The 17,806-nt window shown below is 34.9% G+C and overlaps 1 protein-coding gene across 1 annotated transcript in view; it reads right to left on the minus strand.

Annotated features, from left to right (window-relative positions):
* Window positions 1-2,021: 2,021 nt before the first annotated feature.
* LOC141482349 (uncharacterized) overlaps window positions 2,022-17,806 on the minus strand; it is a 64,765-nt gene continuing 48,980 nt past the window's right edge. Inside the window, exon 4 of the mRNA XM_074175449.1 lies at window positions 2,022-2,378. Within this exon, the coding sequence (XP_074031550.1) occupies window positions 2,022-2,378 (357 nt within the window). The remainder of the gene's footprint in view (window positions 2,379-17,806) is intronic.

Genomic DNA, 17,806 nt, shown 5'->3' on the forward strand with positions numbered 1-17,806 from the left:
ATTAGAATAAATATTTACTCTTTTTAGCTGCCCGAGCTTTCGCTAATGTTTATTAGCTTTATCGAGGGCTGTAATATAAAAAGGACATAATAAATATATATATATATATATATATATATATATATATATATATATAAAACATAATAACGGATAAAACAGAATACCTGTGCTATGTGAGAATATTCAATTTGGAAATTTCAATTTTGAAAGAAGTCTTCAACATCAAAATGACAACTTTTTGACATTGAATAATGTGAAATACTTTTTCAAATTTTTATTATCGTTCATTATGGGGATTTATACTGTGTTAATATTACAGGATGTATTCAGATTTATATTTTTTGTTAGTAAAAATGAATAAATTTTGCTGAGGTTGTCGATGTCTGTCTTTTTGTTGATATTTCAATCATCATTTCACAACAACATATTTGATATACATCCTGTAATATTAACACAGTATAAATCCCCATAATGAACGATAATAAAAATTTGAAAAAGTATTTCACATTATTCAATGTCAAAAAGTTGTCATTTTGATGTTGAAGACTTCTTTCAAAATTGAAATTTCCAAATTGAATATTCTCACATAGCACAGGTATTCTGTTTTATCCGTTATTATGTTATATATATATATATATATATATATATATATATATATATATATATATATATATATATATATTTATTATGTCCTTTTTACATCCCTCGATAAAGCTAATAAACATTAGCGAAAGCTCGGGCAGCTAGAAAGAGTAAATATTTATTCTAATCAGACCGAATCCCCGAAAAACTACTATTCTATACTTACATACGGTCGTTACACTATCAATTATATATATATATATATATATATATATATATATATATATATATATATATATATATATATATATATATATATATATATATCGATCGCTTCAAAAACACTTCACTTTCTTCGGAAGCTTTTGATAATTCCTCTTCCATATTATCTGTTTCACCATTAATATGGAAGTGTCCAATCCCCCTATAGTATTTTTCAACTAAAATTACTTTTTCAATCCTTTTCTGCCAGTCTTCTTCGTTAATATTAGATACTTCTTCTTTAACTAGCTCTATTACCTTCTTATCAAATTTTGGAAACATATATTTTCACACCTGAAGCGTGAAATGTGTTTTCAAACCATTCCTCAATAATATTATCTTCCATGTTCTTATGATATTCAACATTGCAGTCCTCAAGTTTTCTTCCACATAACTTCAAAGAATTCGGAACCCATCTTTTACTTACTCCGCAATGCACAATAATTAATCGCGATCCTTTGTTTGCAGGCAAATTAGGCGTACAAATTCTGGAACCATAAGTCCACCCTTTCGTAACTGTGTCGTGAGTGTCATACCAAGTTTCGTCCAAATAAAAAATTTACCGTTGTTCTTGTCTATATTCAGTTATTTATTTTACTAAGTATTTGCTATGCAATTCCACTATTCTTCTGCTTTCTATAACTGCTTGACGTTTGTTTATTATTTTGAATCTAAATCCTAGTTTCTTTATCCAATTCTAAAGAGTTTTGTCACAGCAGCTCACGTGATGGCTGGAAGTATTCAATTTCTTCCCTATGAGTTCAGTTGTAGGAATCTCATTGCTTTTGTAACAGTCGTAGGGGAGACATGCCTGAGATGGCATATTTTGTTTCCATACTTAATCACTAGTAGCACTTTGATATTACAGAATTGGTAAGGAGTGAAATGAATACTTGAGACACTTATTTATTGAAACATAACTTTATTACTCCGAAAAACTTCATACTTTTTTTTGTACAAATTAAAAAGAAAAACTCTTCATATGACATCTCATCGACACAATTGTTGGTGAGATGACATAGTGTAATACTGCTCACTAACGTTGGCATATATCGCAAACAAATACTTTTGTTGCTTTAGAAACGCCGGCGCATTCGGTCTCGGCCCATTTCAAACATCTCTGTTGTGACTTTCAATCTCCGAATCGATACTATCCTTTTCAGAGTCTTCTTCAGGTATTAAGACCTTTTTTGGAGCTTGGGTCGATTTTCTTCTCTGTCAGCAACTAGCTGCTTGGTTAAGTCAATATCTGGGGTGGTATTATTAACTCCATATTTTCCTTTTCTTCTATTAACATGTCTTCTCTGTAACGCTGACACTTCAGGTAATGGTGATATTTCTGCCACAGAAATACTTCCAACTTCTCTATTTTCATCAAAATCAGCCTTATTACTCATTACACTTGATGGTTCTGGAGCAATAGAAACAACTTCTTCCGACCGTTCTCTGGATACTTTCATCATTAGATAAATCAGTAACATCGGCAGGGCAAAACATCCAGTCTGGAAAGACATTTGCATTAAAGGGGAAAATGCCTGTTGAAGAAAAACCATTTGTTGCGTTCTTTACAATGACTGCTTTCATATATGTTGGGCTGAAATTTTCTACAACTTGGAAATGTGTTACAGTCCGGCCTGGGTGATTCTTCAACCATGTGATTAGCTCTTGATTATAGTATGAACGAAGAGCCGAATAAAAACTCACGTCCAGAGGCTACACCCAATAGGTACATTGTGGCGGGAAGCAAAACACCCTACACCATTTTCTTTTGCGTATGATATAACTTTCAAACTCTTGTGGCTGGAATGACCATCGACGAGTAGCAACACCTTTTTTTCCATTGTTGGTTCAGCGAATTCTGTGAAATGTTTAATCCATTTCAAAAATACATTGCTATTCATCCAGCCTTTCTCTTGAGTCAGTCCAATCGCTCCTAGTGGCGCATGATCCAATAACTCGTTTTTTATATTTTTACGGGGGTAAATAAAAGCGGGCGGCACAAACGACCCAGTGGCATTCGTACAGCATACTACTGTTATATGTAGCCCCCTTTCGGCACTACTCAAAACACCCACTTGTTTTCGCCCTTTAGACGCGAAGATTTTTACATTTTTAGAAGGAACAGTTGACAACCCAGATTCACCGACATTCCAAATATCTCCTGGTTCAAACGAGTACTGATGGATGACATCTGATAAACGTTGAAAATAATTTCCAATTTGCACTTTGTTAAAGGAACGGGCACGAGCAGCAGAAGTTGATTCTGGTGTCCTGAGCGATATAGATGGATTCCATTGCCTGAACCCTCTAAGCCAGTCCCAGCCAGCCAGTTGTTTCTCTTGTGAAAACCTATGTGGGATATTTTTTGCTTCTGCTATCTGAAATGCTAGTTTTCATACATCAAAAGTTGACATCCCGAAAAAGCCAGTTTCCAAAGTTTTGATATGCTCTACTAGCTCAGTTTCTAATTCTTTGAAGAAAGTAATTTTGTGGCCTCCTAGATAACCTTTGCTGGCACTTTTTGAGTTACCAGCTTGACGTCTCAACGTAGAAAAAGGAACACTGTATGTTTTTGATGCCATCAGCCATCCCATTCTTTTTTGTTTAACAGCATCGATGGCTTGCTGCATATTTTGCTCGGGCTAGTTTTGTCTGGATGACTTTCTCTCGTACCGACCCATCACTGTAATAATAAATAACTATGTTTGGAAATAAGCCGTCAAATTAACAAAATAAATATGATTGTATGAGATGGCATACATACTTGTATGAGACGGCATACCCTGCCATTTCGTCCACACGAATAGTATGCCATCTCAGACACAAATACGGAAAGATCCTCTTACCAACCTATATTTTATTAGCTTTGTTTTAACGACACCATAATGTAGCATATACTAATTAAGCCACCAGAGAACATATGTATGGGACTTACCTTAATCTCAAATAACAATCAATAAGGAGGCAACTTCCAATCAGTTCATTAAAACTTTTATGAGGCAAAAATCGACTTACTAGTCTACTGCCGCCAAGACGAATCTGACGCATGGCTTTTGCACGCTAATGCCAAATGTTCGAGCATTGATGATAGTTTTCGGTCAGAACAGCACCAAATTCAAATAGGTTTAGATAAAACACGTGTTATGCCGTCTCAGCCAGTATGGCATCTCAGGCAGATCTCCCCTATATTGTTTTTTTTTTCAATGATTTTATTAGATGAACATCAAAAGGTTTTGGTAATCCGTATCACATCGCGTCTTGCGTTCATAAAGTTTGTTTTTGACTATTTTACGTACAGTTGAGAAAGGAATTTTGGTCAAATCTGATGTTGCTTGTAACAGTTTGTTTCCCTCGAGACCAAACTTGAGATGTAGATTCTTATATACATTGAAACATAGTATATGTGTTTCAATATTCAAATGCATACGAATGTTATTCACTGGTATCTCTTTTTCGCATTGGTTACCATCGCTATTGGAATCACTACATAGGAGAAAGTTTGCGTTGTTATCACACTCGTTATTACTATCTGTAATATTAGTACAGATATCAAAAATTAATTATAACAAAAAGTAATTATTACTGCACCAATATCGAATTTCAAGAGTCAAATCGCGATCACTTTCTGAACTAAACATTGACAACACGACTGCTTGCATTCTATTCGTCACCGTAACATGACTTCAAATTTAATTTTATGACTCTTCAGCCAATCATAAAAACTAGGTTAGTAAAAATTATCCAATGCCAGCCGCCAATTCTTCAGACCACGTGGACTAGTTCGCAGCGGCATTATTTATTTGTATTAGTTTGTTTGGCCTTTGAGATGCCGATAGTTTCAAGTATTCACAATAAAGGTTACTTCGACTATACCATGTACCTAACTATAACCGTTCTCAAGTCATTGATTTTTTATGAAAATGCTAGGTACAATTGGAAACTAAATAACATCGAAATGTATAGAAATTATCCCCCCGAATTGTGACCAAATATTAGAGAAGTTTTGTGTTTTATCTGAGCAATATACAATTGAATTATCTTCCATTTCATTTTTGGGTTTCCTACACCTAACCTAAATAGTTTTTCAGGTATTGGCTCATACTTTGGATCAAGATAGCTTTGAAACGACATTTATTCAACTTATTGAAAGGATTCTTGTCAGTTATTATGTTTTACGTTATTCGAAACATTCACTGTATTATTACCGTTGAAAATGAAAACTTATCTCTTTCAAGAGCGGATTTATATGATATTAGCGATTGGTGAGGGTTTAGAGAATTGCCTTTCGGCGTCGAAGGTGTACACCTAAAAATATCCAGACCGAAATCATTTGAACAAGTTGGTTTTCAAACGACCGTTACATGAATTTCGTAGGACTGGAAGTCTAGCCTATGAAAAGGCAAATAGACCCAAAACCTATCATTGGAAATGAGAAAAATGAGTGTCTTATTTTGGAATAAATCATAGATTTAACGGAAAACCAGTTTTTTTTAAACCCTCATACGAGTTAACGTAATATCGATAAAGATACAGGGATAAGCAGACGGAGCATTTCTAGGGTAATAATTATATTTCATGTGATTCCACCAGAAATCGACTTTTGTCTATGAGTTCTGGACAAGTTTAGTGAGGATAAGCATTTTATTTTCTGATGAATCTACTTTTCATAACAATGGCTTAGTGAACAGATGCAACTTTCCTTATTATTGTGATATGAATCCTCAATTTTTTCGCATTCTGGATCACCAGAAAAGATGGTCTGTTAACGTGTGGAGAGAAATTATAGGTACACAAGTTATAGGACCGTACTTTTTTATGGAAACTTGAATAGTCAATTTTTTTACAATTTCTAAATATCAAACACAAGATGTGAATACAATTGGATGGAACTCGTGCACCACACTGGAAAATATGAAGGGGAGAATAAGGGCTGCTTCTCGAAGAGTGACACCTCAAATGTTATCAAATGTTGAGCAGTCTTCTATAGAGAGAGTGGATCTTTGTATTCAACAGGATGGTCATCATTTCGAACACTTACTTTGAATTTAATACATTTGTATTCCATTATTTGTTGTTGTTTCAGTTTAATCATTCAAAAAAATGTATAATCTTTTTAATGAACTACTGCCAGAATATGAATGTAAATGATAGCCAGGCGGTCGGTCGGTAGCCAGGCGGTTCGACGTGGGTGCTTTGTTCACTCACTCGAATTCACGTCCGTGTTGGTCGGTGGTTCAAGCCCTAGTCTGAACGATCCATTTTCAATTGCTATCGTCCAACCCGTGTTAGTAATCACACGTTAAAAGGGAAGACCTCGTTAATACTTAGCTCGCACGAATTTCTACTTCTGAGGGTTGTCGTTTGTAGGGTTGCGACAGCTGGTCAACGGAAAAACAGATTTTGTTTAAACAGATTTTTTAGTGAACAGTAAATATTTCAGATGAAGTGAAGTATAAGAACTGTCAATGAAAAGTCTGTGTGCAAATCAAATGAATGTCATTTCAAAGCTTTCTCATTTCAAAGAATGCATTGAAATAAGAACTACAACTTGAAAACGCCAATATCTGAAAAAATATTTAGGTTAAGCATAGGGAACCCCGAAAGGAAATGAAAGATAATTGAATTTTATATTGCTCAAACCAAAAAAAAAATACACGATAACAAAGTTATCTTTGTCCGAAATTATAAAAAAATGACAATGATTTTTGAACATTCTGTATATTATTGAGAAACGGGTTTTATAAGTTGGTGTACTATCTATAATTTGAAAAAATATAAATTCCGTTCAAAAATATTGTACTCTCATAATAATACAAAATTATCTTTCTCTTGAATCTTCAAACACAATTTACTCGGAAAACACGCATTCTTGATTGAAAAAGTTCATCAAATTTTCTCGAATAAGTTTAAATTATTTGACAAGAAGATGAAATAACTTTGTTATTAATATTTGACACTGATCGCTTAAAGAGAATGTTCAGCATGAATTTTCTCGAACTTGGTTTGATTTTCGGGATGATATGAATAGTACTAAAATTTCAAACTTCCATCGATTCAAAAAAAAAGTTAAGTATTCAAGTCAGAAAGTATATGCAAAACGTTAATTTATATTAACCTAACACGGAATTCGTCTCAAATACGTATGGGAAAAATCGTGTATTTTCAAATCGCTATTAAGTAGCATCTCATTATTCACAGATACCCCAAAATTTTCGGAATGATCATGTGACTTGTGAAACTGGAGAATACAGAGACATCAAATTCCAAATAAATCATTTATTGAAAAATTACATTTCTTAAACTTTACTAATAGTGAATAACTATTAAAACATTTGAAAAATCAAGACAAAAATTTTGAAGCAAAGTCGTGTATAAACCGGATGTTTCCGCTCAGCATGTTCACTGAATGACTGTTTCTACTCCACTGTTATAATTTAGCACTTTGGCCGCAAAATTTGAGTCTGACATGCCCGGAAGTCGTAGTAACTCGTATATTACAAGAATCAATAACAGCGGTGACAAACTTTCCCCTGAGGACATTCCTTTGCTTTCCATGCTACTACGGTTTCTTCCATAATGGTTGTGTATACCAATCTTCCTATAAACATAATGTCTATCCACCTGCAGTTTATGTTATCGATCACTCCTCTCTTCGACACCTAGATGATTGATTCTGGGGACGTATCATCACATGCGCCCTCAAAATCCAGGGAAGAAGCTTGAAAAATTTCTTATTCTTCTCAGCATTTCTGTAGTGACCCGTCATAGAGCAATTTCCATTGACATATCAGATCTGTAGGCACATTGTGGTCTCGATATGCAAAGTTTTGATAGTCAGTGAAATGTTCCTAATATACCTGTCGAGTAATTATTCTGTTCGTAATGCAATAGAAATGAGATTGTTTAGTCTCAAGGTTTCCCAGGTTTTGGAATGAAGGTAGATCTAATCAGTCTCCATGTTTTTGGTATGTATCCCAGGGCCAAACTAGTCCTAAGCTTGGAATGAGTTTATGATACATTTGATCTTTTCGAAATCTTTCTTTACCAAGCCAATCCTTTCTTGAATTTGTCAAGAACTCGAGTGTGTAATTTGTGTTTTCTGACTCAGGATGTGCTCCCAGAGAAGCTATGTCATAGTCTCTTCTCCTAGTTTCAGATTATTCATTGAGCTCTGAGTTTGTTCAACATCCTTGTATTACCTCCTCCACAAGACTCACCACTTCGAATTTTTCAGATAAGGACCTTTGGTATTCATCTCACACACCTGACTGCCTTTCCTTTTTGAAGTTTTTTAGAGTCTGTTATGCCATCCGTTCTATATTTTCATTCCGCCAGAAAATATTCCCCTTTGATCTCTGGTGGACTATGATACACAATTCGTTGTAAGTAGAGATAATATCTCCCAGAGGCAGCAAGTAAAGGCTCATTCAGAAATGGATTTATAAAATCTACGAATATGGCTTAATCACGTACGTGGAAAGGACAAAATGAAAATTGATGAAAAAATTAATATTTTTAGAGAAAAATGAAAATTGATTTTATTTTGTGAACATCCATTTCCCAGTCTGCCAAAAATTCGCTTTTGTGTCATTGTTTCTCAAAAGCGAAACTTGTGCGACTTGAAGATGAACGAGATATTACTTTCTGACATGCGATTCTCAGCACGGGTTGAACGATAGACAGTGAAAATATATCGTACGGCCTGTAGGCTCGAACCACCGTTTAATCTAGCGATCGATTGTCAACTCAACCGGTTACCGTTTCGAAGATTCCGGTACCCCCACTGCTGGTTCAGACCCATTATATGGAGTTGAGGATCCGTGTCTGCCACAGTCTTTGGCTTTTTCGTTGTCCATGACAATGGCACCCATAATAATATACTGAAGGTATTCCAATGGATCGTTCGATATTGAAGTTGTTGGATGTTCAAGTTACAAGATTCATTAATTTAATTAATGCCGGTAGCAACCTCCCCATATGAGTGTATCTGAAACTCAGCTATACCTGATGATACATAAGATTCAACTATGCATGGATTTTTTGCCTTTGTTTTCGACAAATCTCCTTTTGAGCTATAGCCTTTGTTGATTTACTCAGGAGAAACTTGTTTCCACTGCGGATGCAGATTCTGCTTCTGCTGCTTAAGAATTTGGTGCAAGTCAGAGGTAAGAGATATTTTGTTCATGAAGAGACTATAGGTTGCGTCCTTGAAATGAGAAGCTCTTGCTCTCGATCCAGTGTTACAGAGAAGACAGTTTGGGTAGTTTAGTCGAACTTTATCTCCTCTATGGATTCAAGGTCAGATTCTGCATGGTACATAATGAGCTCCTCGAGTTCTTCCTGTGAAGATCCTCCACAGTGGAGCCCTGCATTTGTGAAAAGGTTTTCTTCGACTACAGGACGTCCGGTATCTTGGGGGTTCCGTTTGTGGTACTAACTGCACTCGGAATTATACATCCTTTTGGCACACCTCAAAGCTGTAATTATGCGACTTACCGTTAGTAAAATATACTGAAACAGATAGATAACTATATATAACTGACTAATCAAGTTAATTATTCACATATGTCCGGTTCCAAATGTTTTATAAATTTTCTTTTATCAATAATGAATCTCCGAATTACACCACTGAGGCGTTGATTCCATGAAATTCTCATAATTTCTGGTCCCAAATCCTCTTAAAAATATTTGATGGGCGCCTTTGCTTTATGCTATTATTCACACCCATATCCACCTATCCTGAAAATCCTTCACAACTAGTCATTTCGAAAATCTTCTGATTATACTCATGTATAAAGAGCCGTGACTGCTCTTACGAATGAATATCGCTAGAAGGTGTAATTGTATAAATAAATTATGCAGTGTGGTGATTACCGTTAATGGCGAGTTAATTAGAATGTCCCTTGTGCGAGGGCGGAATATTCGCAAGGGAGAGAAAATAACAATTTTGCGTCAAATCCCCCTGGTTAACATAAAAGCTACAGAGAATCCGGAGGGTGGGGTTATTGATTAGCAAACCGAACAAGTTGAAGCTGAAAGGATGACACGTAAATCACTCTATCAATGCTTCTGAGCCAATTGAAATGGTTCCAGAACCAGTCACTTTCAGTAAATTCTGCAGGATATTAAAACTTACGAAAGCGTTTCTTCAATAAAAATATTTCGGCATTTCATGAGGTATAATATATTTTAGACAAAATATCTATTTACGATATGAGTGTTAGAAGTAAGGTTTTATTTTAGGAGTGAAAAAGTAAAACTTACTTTTAATACCAATATCATACAAAGTTTTTTGTACAACTGTCCTATTTTCATAATAAAATGGGTACATTTATTATTTCTATGAAACACATTTTGACATCTCTTGTCAGTTAACTATTTCCATGTTATGACATTTGCTGTGAAGTGGCCGTGTCAGGTGACGCCGAATTATCAGGTTACCAACAAACAGTATTGTTTATAGCTCACGCGTTATATTTAAAGTCATATTTAAAGGTCTTGCTGGTGTTTATAATACGCTTGTAACAGAATTTAATTGTATCTATATGTATTGTTCATGATAAATCTTTCTAGACAATTGAATAATTATGTTTTGTTTATTGCTATTTGGCCGAAAAAAGTTCTTGTTCAATGTCTTACATAATGAAGAGTAATAGTGGGGAATTGTGTGTTCCTGACGATATTGAAGAGGCTGCAAAAAGAGCTTCGATTGAATTGTTACCAAAAAATCGGGTCAGCGGTACAACATCGCATATTCTATTTTTCTTAGCTGGTGAACACTTGAAAACGTCTAAGGAAATTTCAGTGAAACCATCCTCTTAGTCTAGTAGAGAAATCAAAAAGATGGAATTCAACTTTGTGGAGCAAGTTTTCAATGATAAAGTCGTGTGCGGTCGTTAAAAATTGTTTTGAAACAAGCAAATATTTCAAGGTAATAGCATTCTTAAAGGGAAAAAATAAAGTTATAGGCCCAAAAAATCAAAAACTCTCACGTTTGAACAAGTCCAGAGGTTTATAAATGAGGCGCCAGATAAAAAATATTTTTTGATGAAAGTTGCTACCATTTTCGGAATATATGGAGCCTGCCGGCATGAAAAGCTGTGCCATTCATCAATAAAAGACATTGAATTAATGGATAAATCATTAATTGTTCAAATTCCAAATACAAAAACGAAAATAGGTCGTTCTGTTTGCATTATTGGAAAAACATTTACTATTTTAATAAAACCGTTGCATTACGCACTTCTCTTATCAATCGTCAGCGTTTCTTTCTGAAATACTCAAATTATAAATGCAGTGCTAACCCAGTTGGTATAAACACGTTTGGAAAAATGCCCTCTATCATTACTGAGTTTCCGAACCTCCCGGAACAGGTCACTGTTTCAGAAGGTCTTCTGATTCTTTGCTAGCAGAATCAGGAGCAAATGTAACATATAGTAAGTAAAGTATAGTATTGTTCATAAATAATAATAATGTAATGAATGCATATAATATATTTGTAACACAATTGAATTGTATCTATATCTATTGTTCATCATAACACTTCCTTGAAAATTGAATAATTTTGTTTTGTTTATTGCTATTTGGTACAAAAAATCTTTTAACACTAGTGTAAAAAATATTTTCAACACGCTACTTTGTAAACATCATCTTTCAATATTTTTGACAACCATTAAAAATGTCACTTTTAATGACAGTTGTACAAAAAATATATTTCCTTTGAAAAAAATTATTACATCAATTGTTTCTCAACTGTTGCCAAAAGTTATAGTAAAATTCGAACAGTCACAGTGATGAGTGTGGAATGAAAGTATGTAGATTTGTAGACACTGTAAAACCATTTCAGAGTAACTGTGAAACTCCAACGTGAATATATTCATTGCTTTGAACAATATGTTCTTATTCAGCATCAACTTCATGTGCAACACTTTGAATGTAGAAATTGCATGATGCTGATATTGATATCAATAAATCATCAAAAAATTATTTGATGAAGTTTCTGTATTCCAGGGTGAAATTGTGGCTTATATTTTGCTTTAGACTTCATCTCACCATATAGGATGGCTTTGCCCCAGCATAAGTCACAATTACATTACAGTGTCACTAATAAAATTGTCATCACGTGGATATTTTCTTTTTAATAACCTCATTGAAAATGAGGTTATTAAAAAGAAGTATTGGTGGTGCTTCCACCACCAATACTTCTAGGTGAGAAAAAATCACCCACTAAATGGTCACGAAATATATTTACTTGAACACTTGAATTTTAATGGTATGTACAGCGTGACTAATTCTGGGGTTCTTATCGCACCAATTTCGTTAGTTATAATCATTCACAACATAATTTAGGAAAGAAAACTTTAAAAAAGGTAATATTGGATGAAACATTTCATTGAGAATTATATACTCACTCAGAAGCTCACAAAATTGTAAACAGCAATATAAATCGTCTTCATCCAGCTCTAGATGTAATTTCACTTTTTTAGGGATCAAAATTATGTTCTTTCAGTATTTTTCTCTTTTTAGTTAAAAACTGTACATTCAATTTGTGAAATTATAAAACAACAATAAAAATTTATTGGCGCCTTGGGGCGACTTCATTGATTGTAGTGGCGCATTTGCTTTTTCAGCTGCAGGAAAACCCTGAAAAACCTGCACATAATCTGAAGATCTTGATTTGCCAATGTCTCTCTCTCATAAAAAAAATGTAGGGTGTCTCCAGAGGCTCCAATAGATTTGATACATCGCCAGAAAACTTCATGACACGACTAACGTCAAAGTTAAACCAGTCCGTTTCTTCTTTGACCAAGGCGTAATAATGACCAAATTCAACGCCAGATCCACAGTGAACAATGACTGCATGAATAATATGATAGTGGTCTGCTAAATTGAAGTGTTCATCTATTTCGAACCTTCGAAAGAGTTTGCTGCTTTCGTCAGAGGTTGAGTCTTGTTTCAAGATTGACTGGTGCCTCAGCTATAATTGTTTCCTTATAACAGCCACTTAGTTTGGCGCATGTTTGGCAATACAGTCGATCATCACTTTTCAAAAATTCCATTTTCAGATGATTTAACAATAAGCTTTGCACGGACTGGTTATTAGTCATATTAAGGTGCGTATTCACCATAAAAGCGAGCATGAGCGAGCATTCGTGTATGTTTGCTCGTGTTCGCCCATGTTCGCTAGTGTTTGCTCGACATATTGATGTCTCGTCCACACCAGAGCGAATATCTTCAAGTTCATAGTCGTAGTTGATCCATCTACTTTGTGCGAGCAGTGCGTGCGCGGTAAATATGTCTGAAGGTGCGTATTCACCAAAAAGGCCAGCATGAGCGAGCATTCGTGTATGTTTGCTCGTGTTCGCTCATGTTCGCTCGTGTTTGCCTGATAAATTGATGTCTCGTCCACACAAGAGCGAATATCTTCAAGTTCGTAGTCGTAGTTGATACATCTACTTTGTGCGAGCACCTTTTGATGTACCGCCTCTTCTCGATCTTTTCTAAACGCGAACAAGCATACGTTCGCTCGCTCGCTAGCCCGTACTCACCAGACGATTATTGATGCAGAATGCTCGTTCACTCTTGTTTGCTCTTGTTCGCTCGTGCTCGCTTTTTTGGTGAATACGCACCTTTAGGAAACGCTAGATGAAATTCCAGAAATTCACATACGTTTTCGCTACCTTGAATACTGCATCAAGAAACGCGAGGAAACAGTGACGAGTACTCATTGACGGGGTATTATTAGATATAGATCACATTTTGACTGAAATTACCTTTGTTGTTTTTCACTTCATTGAATTATGAATTCATTATAAGAAATCGTTTTCACTTACTATTTGGAAAATTAATTTTGAACATATACAAAATGTAAAAGATGTAAAATTGTTAATATTAAAATAGACGTCAGTTTTGAATTTAATCTCTAATAATAGGGTAGACTGGGTACGATTGTAACAATTTTTCCTAACCAGATTCTGATTGCTTACGTAAAATAACATGTATGCTTTCAGATTCAGAGTAATAGCTTGCGATTCTTTGTAAGCTTCTAGAATTGCATGTCTGGGTCACGTTTTTGTTCGTACGTCGATTTCAAGTGATGTTGGCATTTGCCTGGTAATTAATGCTCCGTTTTTAGAATTGGGTGGACGTACTTTGCTGTTTGAATTTGTGTTAGTTAGTATGGGCTTTGAAGCATCTTATTTAGGACAACCTGTACTTTCGGGCTCAGGCTCAGTATACTGAATGAAGGTGCATCGTTATTTAGAAACGAAGGCGATAGTTGTGAGGGTTCATCATCAGGTTCGTCTGATACTACGTTGATTAGGAGTGGTCACCTCTTTAGTAGCATTCGGATCAGATCTGTCTGTCACGAACGATGGTGCGAAATCAATTTCTTGAAACAAATCGCAGTTGAATGGAAAGATACGTGTCTTTCGAAACCCGGCCGAATTTTTTTGAGTAAGAGCAAGTGACATTGCTGTCACATGCATCACAGGCATGACTTTTTTGAAAGGCCCACAAACGGATCTAATAAACCGCTGTGGTTTATGCGGAAATAAAAGTAAAGCACTACCTTTTCACAATCTGATAAACTAAGTTATACTCACTCACATATTCAAAAAACACTTTATCGTAAGATTTTCACTAAACAGTTTTACAAAAGCGCAACACGTGTTTTGCCATACAATGGCTTCTTCGGGCGTGTCTTCTCTAACTATATACCTAACTATATAACCTACACCTCAAGTCTACGACCATAGAAAGTTCAAGTATAGAAACGGAGCTCTGGTGCTGGGAACATGTCGCGAAAAATTTTTTGCAACCTGAACCTGTTGATCCAATGCAGTCTAATGGAGAAATGAAAATCGCAAAATTAATTAAACAAAAAGCTGAGGATAATAAAGTGATTTTCACGAGAGCAGATGAAGGTCGAACGATTATTGCATTATATGAAAATGACTACGTAGGCAAAACTCTGGATTTCCTTAATTCAGGGAGCTACGAGATTCTGAGGGATGATCCTACAACTATTTGCCAGAAAAAGGTTAAGAAAATCCTTAAGACAATAGAATTGGTTGTGAATGGACAGGATAAATGTAGAGCATTGATGATAAAACCATAACCACCCAAACTGTATTCTTCTATTGAATTTCACAAAACCAACTTCCCGATTGTAACGGTACTTACCGTAAAAATCTCAGATATCCTTTAAAAATTTATTCACATGTATACCAATTTCAAACCGCGATTTAGTATGAATAATTCTTATTATTTAGTGAATAATATTCAAAACGTAATTCTTCCTGATAACGCAAAAATAATATCGTTTGACGTCCAAACTTTATTTCCCAGTATTCCGCCAGAACAGGAAATTTTAGATTTACTTTCTATTTGTCTATCCCAAAATTATTTACACTTTGATGAAAAATTTTATTAATGCAGTGAAAGACTAATAATGGGGTATCCGTGGATAATACAGAGTACCTATGAAATCCATAATACTCGGTTAACTAACTGTTTCTTGTACTGGTATTTGTACGTAGATGATATCTTTAATGGTTTCAGTCAGGGAAGCTATAGATTACGCTGTAGACGACCCCTCCCGATATAGAAGGCCCCGACACTCTGTCGAATGAGGCCCCTATGTCCTCCGTTAACAGATGAATAATATCTTCATCCATCTCACCCCAGCCAGGGGTATACCGCGAAGGGCGGTATGGATGTCTGAGGACTTTCATGCCACCATCAAACATCAGTCATGACCCGTTTGTCTCTCTGGCAAACATCAGTTCAAAGGGGAAGGGAGCCAGACTTCAACCTGAATAAAATCAATGGATTACGTCTTTACTGGTACAGATAGGCAATTAGGCAAGTTCGTTGAATATGTCAATTCCATCCATCCGTTAATAAAATTCACCACTGAAAGGGAGGTAAATAATTCAATAAATCACCTCGACCTGACCATTACGAAAATATTAAACATTATTTTGCAATTTTTTACAAACCATCTTACACGGACATTATCATACATAATTCCTCCACACACCTTCACCAGTATAAAGTAGCTGCATTCAATAGTATGCTTTATAGACTATTGAATATTCCACTGTCTGAGAGAGCTGAGTTTGATCAAATAAATCGCGATCAACAACGGTTATAAAGTAGATATTATCGACTCCATCCTTTCCAGAAAACTGCAAAAGCAAGCCATGGAGCAGAGCTACCAAATTCAAGATGAGATAACGTCAGCTATAGAACATTGTCATATTTTGGTGAACCCTCCAATAATATTGCCCTTTATTTGAAAAAAGAAAGCGTAATCGTAGCTTACAGAAATAATAATAGTCTAAGTGGAATCATTATAAATAATAAACACATATCTTCGGTGTCGGATATATCCATAGTATGTAAGCTAACTTGTGGCTTCTGCCCAAAACTATATATTGGCCAAGCAGGAAGAACATTTTTCCAAAGAAATAAAGACCATTGGCTTAGTTTCGTAAATAGAAAAACCAATTTCACATTTGCAAACCACCTTTGAGCATAAGGACATGAGTTCAATCATGAATACAACGTGTCACATTTACAAGAGAAAAGTTTGAAACTCAATCTTCTAGAATGTTAAGAAATCAATTGATTCAAGAATTCGGGTAATTTACTGAATAACAAATTGAAATTAAATAACTCCGTTAATAAATAGTTTTTCAAATGTGGAGACTGGTACATATAATCTCAAGTAATTTAATTTATCACAAACTCAGATGAGTACACATAAAAAATATTAAATGAGCAGGTAAACTCAGGTATTTGAAATGTAGGAACTTCAAATCGTAAAATTAGGTAGGTAAAGCATTGAATATGTAGAATATAGTTAGAAAAGACACGTACTAATAAGCCATTGTATGGCGAAACACGTGTTGTGTTTTTGTACAATTGTTTATTTTTGAATACGTTAGTTATGGATTTTCATCAAGTATCGGCCAATTCCATCATACATCTTATGTTCACTGTTTATTCAAAATGAATACTCTAAATAGCAAGTGATTTTTGAAAATATTCACATCATTTCAACTGCAGTTATGAGGTTTTTACCCAACTGGTTTTGAATCATTCGAAATTGAATCTCTTTCACCGTTAACCAACTGTCACCCTCTCACTACGAATGACAACCTTTGAAAGTCGAAACTTGTGCAAGCTAAAGATTAACGAGGTTTCATCTCCCAACGTGTAATTCATATCACGAAGTAGATAACATACCAAAGGATCATAGAACGTACCTTTACAAGATATAACATTTTCTCAGAAGTAAGTAAACTAGGTTATTGAAGATTGTTTATTATTATTGCATTCATTTTATGATTCTAAGTGCATTTTTGAGTGTTCGAAGGGAAAAGTCTAATAGTCTAAGTCATTCATTGGAAATATTTTGTCATATACTTTGATAATTAGCATAGCATGTTAATCAATACATTCAAGGATTTTCATAATAAAATAGCTATTTCATGCAAAACCTCTAAGGCGATCTTTCGATTGTTGTTCCCGAAGTTTTAATGACTGTGAAGATCAAAGTTACCAATGATGCATACTTGATTTGTTACAGCCCTAATTTATATAAAGAAACTTTTTATTTTTACTAAATTTTCAGAATTCGAAAATGATACATATATGTGAGAAAGAATATTGATAAGATGAATATATACAGGCTGATTCACGGTGGATGGCACATTAGACGTTTCTGGTGAACCAGACAACGGATCACTTTGAAAATTTAATGGAGGGCATATTCGGACATTCTCTAGCCAACTAAAATATTTTCGACAATGCGGTGTTGCCGCTTCTATTAGAAAGCAGTAGCAACTTTGATTTTTCAAATGGAATACTCTGTATATAATATTATTTTTGGAATCTCCAACAATTGTCCGACAACTTTTCTTGATATTTCCCTATACCTATCTGTTACCGT

Source organism: Leptinotarsa decemlineata, unplaced genomic scaffold (genome assembly GCF_025532065.1).
Source record: "Leptinotarsa decemlineata unplaced genomic scaffold, Ldec_3_MD MMD2_tig00001019_RagTag_RagTag, whole genome shotgun sequence".
Taxonomy (NCBI): domain Eukaryota; kingdom Metazoa; phylum Arthropoda; class Insecta; order Coleoptera; family Chrysomelidae; genus Leptinotarsa; species Leptinotarsa decemlineata.